Raw genomic sequence first — 7,408 nt, 5'->3', positions numbered from 1 at the left:
TGTCATACATACATACATACAGAGAGTGTGTCATACCTACATACATACATAAATACAGAGAGTGTGTGTCATACATACATACATACAGAGAGTGTGTGTCATACATACATACATACAGAGAGTGTGTGTCATGCATACATACATACAGAGAGTGTGTGTCATGCATACATACATACAGAGAGTGTGTGTTTCCTCCAATCTCACACCCCTTCTCTCTTAATACTGGTACACGCCTACATATTCGTTTACGCATCCTTCGCAATATACACACAACTCGTGCCTGTGTCTTCTCCATTCTGACGCCTATCTCTCCCGTGTGTTCGTGTGGTGCAGTGGTTCTGGTCAACCATGCTGAATGCCGTATGGGCCTCATTGGCTATTTTCTTCACAACGTACCTGACCTATCGCGATACGGAAATAGGGATCTGGGAGTTCGGTACAATCATGAACACAGCCATGGTGGTTGTTGTCAACGTACAGGTGGGCTGTGCTTGTAACCTGATGTGTTTTGTGTACAGTTAAAAAGACACTGGTGTAGTCTGCAATTGGGGTCTGCAACACAATTGCATATAGTATGTAGTTATCACAATTGCATATAGTATGTAGTTATCACAATTGCATATAGTATGTAGTTAACACAATTGCATATAGTAGGTAGTTAACATAATTGCATATAGTATGTAGTTGTAGTGTACAACGTTCAGGTAAAAGCAGTCAGAGTTGTGTTTAAATGTTGCCGACTCTTATGTAGACATTATTGGAATTTAGGGGAACTCGTATCAGCTTTGTTGGGAGATACAAGGGATGTGTAGGTAGGATACCAGGGATACTGAGACTTCGAATCCATGTTCTGTTGCCACTCTGCCTTCCACACTCCATGTTTCATGCCATACTGCCAATCTACCCCGCAAACACCCCTTCGACTCTACATACAACCCCTCCCATCAACCAAACAGCCAGTCCTATCTACTACCTACTAATGCACCCATCTCATCTCTAATGCATACCTCACACAGTTGGCGATGGTGTCCAAGAACATCACGTGGCTCAATGGGCTGGTGCTGGTGGGGTCTGTGCTGGCCATGTTTGTCTTCATGTTTGTGTTTGCCGTTGTACCCACTGAGCTTTACTACGTCGCCTTTGTCACGGTGAGGTAAGTCTTGCGGCCGTGTGCCTCTATGGACTCTGTATGGCGCTGTGGTCTGTAGTAGAACAGTGTACTTCTATATCTGTAGTAGAACAGTGTACTTCTATATATATATTAGAACAGTGTACTTCTATATATGTAGTAGAACAGTGCACTTCTATATATATATTAGAACAGTGTACTTCTATATATGTAGTAGAACAGTGTACTTCTATATCTATATTAGAACAGTGTACTTCTATATCTATATTAGAACAGGGTACTTCTATACCTGTAGTAGAACAGTGTACTTCTATACCTATATTAGAACAGTGTACTTTTATATCTATATTAAAACAGTGTACTTCTATATCTATATTAGAACAGTGGACTTCTATATCTGTAGTAGAACAGTGTACTTCTATATCTGTATTAGTAAAGTGCACTTCTATATCTGTAGTAGAACAGTGTACTTCTATATCTGTAGTAGAACAATGTACTTCTATATCTGTAGTAAAACAGTGTACTTCTATATCTGTATTAGAACAGTGTACTTCTATATCTGTATTAGAACAGTGTGCTTCTTTCTTGACCCGTGTGATGCTCGCTTTCATGTGCCCACAACACACAAGTCCATTTACTGCTGCACCTGCATCGGTGCTATTGAATATCAATTAACCACACCTCGCTCACTCACTCACTCGCCCTCACTCACACACACACACTCTCTCTCTCTCTCTCTCTCTCTCTTGTATACCACTTCCCGGCCCATTCAACGGTGTGCAGTGACTGTCGCTACTGGTTCATAGTTTTGCTGGCCAGTTGGCTGGCGCTGTTCCCTCAATTGGTGGGTCAGTATCTGTGGCAGAACGAGCTATCCGGGCCACTGGACAGACTCCGTGCTAAGGTATGCGATGTTTCTATAAATGGATGCTGCATCCATATTCTATAAATGAATACTGCATCCATATTCTATAAATAGATACTGCATCCATATTCTATAAATAGATACTGCATCCATAAAACACTGCATGGAAGAGTTTGTTCAATGAATCGATGCTGTATGCCTAAGATGTATTGCAGGAAGAGATTTGCGGAGTACATCTGATCGTTGTGCATTGCACATATGAATAAATCCGTCAGTGCACAGTGCTACGCTGACTGACATTGCTAGATGTATGAGCGTGTCTTAGTCTTCTAGTCTAACGAGAAATAATGATTTCGCGTCAACAATCTCCCACATCCAGTCACTCATGTATTGTCCAACCAATCACTTGTATATGATGTTAATCCAATTACTCGTATATGATTTCATCTAGTCACTGCTATGTATATAATGTTCATCGAGTCACTCATGTATTGTCCAGCCAATCCCTTGTCTATGATGTTCATCCTATCACAAACGTATAACAATGCAGGAACGCACTGAGCACGAGACTCGCCATGATAAGGAGCGCTTCCAGAACGCCGTTGCTAGGGAGCCTCTGCCCATGGCAACCATCGACCAATCAGAGAAGAAGGTAAGCTATGGATGTTCCATAGGTCATATGACTGTACATACAATCACTGCCCAATTTGTTGTGTAGGAATCATTAAGCATTCGAGGCTGTCATCGAGCTATTTGTGAATCTGTTAAGTATGACCTTTGGCGGGAGAGTATCAACCTTTGTACACAGCTTGGTACATAGCTTTGCCTCACCCGGATCTCTTGCTGATTAACCTATCGCACCAATACAATACCATCCACACCACAAACTACTTCAGCTGTCAGTCTTATACGAGACATCCTTTGTCCAAACTAAAACCATAAAAACCATAAAACTTCATTCCCGTTGCTATCGCTCATAAACTCTCCTATACATCCGCTGCATCATACAGAAGGAGGTATATGGAGCTGAGTACCCCGCCTATAGCCGCACCCCCAGCGCATTGATGAGTGTCCCCATAACACTGAGCAGCACATCTCTGGCCTCTAACGGTGGGGTCTAGGGGACTCCGAGGAAACAGCAACAACACATACCACACACTACATCGCGAGCGTTTCTGACACAGACTGCTCAGTGACTGCTATATAGCCTTGTCCCTCCCCACCACCCCCTCCATAGCCCAATCTCCCTTCCATCTACCCCTTTATTCACCTGTTGCCCTAGGGTTTGTGATGCAGAGATGCAACAGAACGACTCGCCACATGGATGCATACACGTGTAGCTATCTCTCTCTCTCTCTCTCTCTCTCTCTCTCTCTCTCTCTCTCCCACTTCCCGCTAGAGTATACGTGTCTGCGTGTGCACGTGACCGGTTCAGTGAACGTTCATGTGCGAGTAAGAAGGGCTGTGTGTGTATATAACGAGTGATGTGAATACACAAGCCCACGTATATAGAGACCGTCGTACACAGCTCACGTATACTCTGAACTGCATGATGCGCTGTGGGGCGATGCCTGGTATGGGTAGTGGTGCCACCTGGGGAAGTGCACACACTCGCAATAGCAGATTATGATGAATCTGCTAGCGAAGGCATTCGGCCTACATGTTACAGTTTATAAATCGCTTAAAGTTTAATGCCTATGATAAACAAAAGCCCGTTTTAAATCGTTGGTTTATAAATGAATGTAAAAAGGTGCAACATACAGTTTATAAATCACATACAGTTTATAAATCGCTTTAGTTTAATGCTTAAAATAAACAAATGCCCGTTTTAAATCGTTGACGTGTCATAAATATAATCAGGTGTAACATATAAACAGTTATAATTCGCTTCAAATTTAATACCTAAAATAGATAAAAGGCCGTTTTAAATCGTAGAGGTGTACTGAATATAATGTGTTTAATACTAACAGTTTATAAACCACCTTCAGTTTAATACCTAAAAATAAATAAAAGGCCGTTTTGAACCGCTGAGGTGTAATGAATTTAATAAAGTGGGTAGTCTGTTTGGCTATCTCCCATATGCTGTACCTGTCAGGACTCATGCACTGTCGTAGTCTGACTGTTGTGTATTCGTTTATATGCATATATACCTACCTGTGCACGTACCTGTACACGGACAAACAAATCATCACTACTAACCTGCACGTGAGGCCGATTCGCGATACGCTACTCAACGAGGACTACAGCCACAAAAGCATGTTAAACATTCCACTGATATAGTGAAGGCCCCAGTGTTCACTTTGGTCAGAGTTGGGGCCGATGTCTCTACTCCGATATCATTAAAGAGTACCAGGGTAATTATACAACAAATTATACACGCGCATACATGCACATACAGACTTTCTTTAACGAGAGCTGACAGTATAGACCCACACCTGAGCTACGTGCCTTGTATGCTATTCCTCATTTCCCATCCGTATTCAGGCGGTCGTAAGTTGTGGAACTATTGCATTATATACTGTTGTTGTTATATGGTCCGTGTTTAGTCTGTATTTCACCCCCCCCCCATCCGAGTGGTTTTAGGGTATAGAGTTTAGGGTTTTAGGGTCAATCGGGGTGCACTCCCCGTCCACCCCCCAGAGAGCCATCTCTAGCTATAGTTAAGCGAGCTGTCTAGCACGCTCGTGTGCACTGTCTGCACCACTCGTGGTGTAGTGCGACGCTGTCCTTTAAAGGTTCAGAGTACGGGACATCTGCGGTACCAAAGTCAGTCCTTTTGCGAAAGTGTCGGAAGAAGTTATACTCAATCACGATCGCAGAAAAGAAAAAAAGAAAGAACATTTATAGAGCACAGACTAGTTTATTTTTTATTTTGCGGAAGACCGATGCATTCCATGAGTGTCAGCATGTAGCCAGTACTGCCCTGAAAGAGAACCTGCACCCAATTCCCAAGCCCTGGACTGACACGGCCTGCGCACCTTTAAAATAATTAGGACCAGCTTGTAGGAACACAGGCGCACTATTGTGTCTTCTTTTCTGCGTCCTTAGCCGCCACCTCCGGTGCTTTAGCATTCCAGAAATAGATGAGCTACGGCAAAAGGAGTGAGGGATGCAGATTAATGTCCGTACAAATAGAGGTTATATAAGCCAACATCACAAATTGCGTGTGATCTCTTTGAAGGAATGGTAGGAACGCCGCACCTGGCTGGTCAGTTTGCACACATCCAACCTTTGCTATCATATGACTATGTCCGATCTCCGAACGCTTTACGCCAAATACAAACACTATTGGAGAGGCAGTTTGATAGTTTTATGAGATCACACTCTGCGGCCGGATGATAAAGTCCCACAAAATTCATACTGGCGCTGGAACATGTATAGTGCACACAGTCGCTACTATCGACCATCCAATATTATTCAGCCGCAATATGCATATACATACAGATCAACAAGCAAACACGAAGTACAGAAGGGCATGCGTGAACGTGTGTAAAGATCTTGGATCGCACATGGTAAGCATGTAATACAGGAATAGATGTTCATGCCCATATGCACGCGATGAATACGGGTCAAGAAGCCTACGTCCACAAACCAATGCTCCTGCACGCACAATCGCAATGCGCTGGTAACCAACCCATACCCATACTCAGTGCATTTGAGTCACTACTGAACCCACCTGCAGCAGTATTACGCCGTTCAATAGACTCGCTGCGCCGAAGGCAAACAGCATGTCCGTGTCATCAGGCATCTCGTGAATGGTGGTGAACACTCGCGCAACACTGCCGCCAAACTGAAGCGCCACAGTGGCGAACGACAGATTCTGTGCGTGGCCCGCACTCTGGATGGCCGCAATCTATAAATAGAATCAGAAGGTATATAAATAGAATGAGTAAGGTCAGATCGTGCTTAGCTGTACGGTCCTGCCACTGAATTAAAGTATCCTGATTGAATCCGAACGATTGTATGAGTGGGCTGCCCTAAATATGATCACAATCTATGAGTAGATCAAAAGATATGTAAAAAGACGGAGCCATACCAGAACAGTTGATAGAGTGCAGCTCAGACACTGCCCTGACGAGGCACAGTGGCGTACGAGCGATTTGGTACATGGGCCGCACACTCTACTGCCGCGTCCCAGAGACACAATCGAAGTCATTGAATGTTTTGTTAACATCCGCTTGTAGCTGCTTCTTAACTATTTCACATCCGTTCGGCCTTGCTTGTACATACAAAGAACGATAGCTCCTAGAAACGATGTGACACGATCTAAATAAATAAAAATATATCTACAGATACTTCGTGGAAGTGTCTTTAACATCCAGGTGGCCCCTTACCCTCAAGCTATCACTCGGCGCAAGCAGGCATACACAATGCAAGCTCACATACGCATACGACTCAGTCTACACACGCACCTGGATACCACGTGCAGCGACGGTCAGCATAGTCCCACCGGCGAACGCAATGGACAGATACTCGCTGGTGAACGCCTGCTCGTCTTGCATTACAAACAACATGCCAGCGTACGCTACAAACATGACTGTGCCTGGCAGCATGTTACCTTTGCCGTACACCATCACCAACACCATCAGCACGATGTTCTGGAACGTCAGGTTGAGTGTCTCGGCCCACGCGCTGAGGGATCAGGTGTTTGGGACAGTGGAAGATCGTTCAGTATGGACAAGGAGGTAGAGTGGAAGATGGAACTCGAGAGCCGATCTCTTTCTTTATTGGTTGAAGCAACTAGTTGTAAGCAAGACACTGCATACATAATCAAATATATAGTTGCTTGTATGTGCATTGTAAGCAAGACACTGCATACACCATCAAATATATAGTTGCTTGTATGTGCATGACTATATACAAGGCGAGAGCGACTTAAAGACGTGAACTATACGTGACTTACAACCAGATATGCCAATAGTTGAGACATGCCGCACACACCTCAAAACAACAAGGTATCTACAAATATATATATATATATATATATATATATTATCAGATCAGAATACACATACATACATGCGTTTTAATGCATGGACATACAAGTCTCATCAGTACATACATCCACATACGCAATCAGGTCATGATATACAACATCTACATCAGCATTCTCATTATATTGTGTCACGTTACAATTACAAGTGACTAACATCATCATGCACATGCGCGTATGCATTTGAGACGTGCCACACACTACTCACATCAGCGGGTTGTTGTGGCGGAGATTGTGGACCACACTGACAGAGTAGTTGATCACCTCCAAGAACAGTGCAAGCATCGATATACCCTCGGCACTCTTATTGCTTACGATCTTCATCATCTGCGGTACCTTCACTGCGGGTTGCGCACAGAGTACGCTTTTATTAGCATAAGTATGTCCGCATGTATATGATGTACACATGCATACAAATATG

The 7,408-nt window shown here is 43.7% G+C and overlaps 2 protein-coding genes across 2 annotated transcripts; one reads left to right on the top strand and one right to left on the bottom strand.

The window, feature by feature from the left end:
• Nucleotides 1-348: 348 nt before the first annotated feature.
• SARC_00386 (hypothetical protein) lies at nt 349-3,205 on the top strand (the record flags this gene model as incomplete). Its single annotated transcript, XM_014305928.1, has 5 exons — nt 349-480; nt 1,017-1,153; nt 1,913-2,033; nt 2,545-2,646; nt 3,005-3,205. 5 exons carry the CDS (start codon nt 349-351, stop codon nt 3,113-3,115), a joined length of 603 nt encoding a protein of 200 aa, XP_014161403.1. The 3' UTR covers nt 3,116-3,205.
• A 1,637-nt stretch (nt 3,206-4,842) lies between these two features.
• SARC_00385 (hypothetical protein) lies at nt 4,843-7,328 on the bottom strand. The gene is made up of 4 exons (XM_014305927.1): nt 7,196-7,328; nt 6,407-6,626; nt 5,671-5,847; nt 4,843-5,082 (listed from the first exon to the last, which is right to left on the bottom strand). The coding sequence occupies exons 1-4, from the start codon at nt 7,312-7,314 to the stop codon at nt 5,014-5,016; spliced, it is 585 nt and encodes a 194-aa protein (XP_014161402.1). The 5' UTR covers nt 7,315-7,328; the 3' UTR covers nt 4,843-5,013.
• Nucleotides 7,329-7,408: the final 80 nt, after the last annotated feature.

This window comes from Sphaeroforma arctica (genome assembly GCF_001186125.1).
Source record: "Sphaeroforma arctica JP610 unplaced genomic scaffold supercont1.11, whole genome shotgun sequence".
NCBI lineage: Eukaryota > Ichthyosporea > Ichthyophonida > Sphaeroforma > Sphaeroforma arctica.
This window is presented reverse-complemented; position numbering and strand designations above follow the sequence as displayed.

Coding starts and splice junctions, on each gene's coding strand:
- SARC_00385 (XM_014305927.1), bottom strand. CDS start 7,314: ATGATGAAGATCGTAAGCAATAAGAGTGCCGAGGGTATATCGATGCTT. Junction 6,627..7,195: donor CGCCACAACAACCCGCTGAT/GTGAGTAGTGTG, acceptor CTGATCCCTCAG/CGCGTGGGCCGAGACACTCA. Junction 5,083..5,670: donor ACGGCGTAATACTGCTGCAG/GTGGGTTCAGTA, acceptor CTTTTGCCGTAG/CTCATCTATTTCTGGAATGC.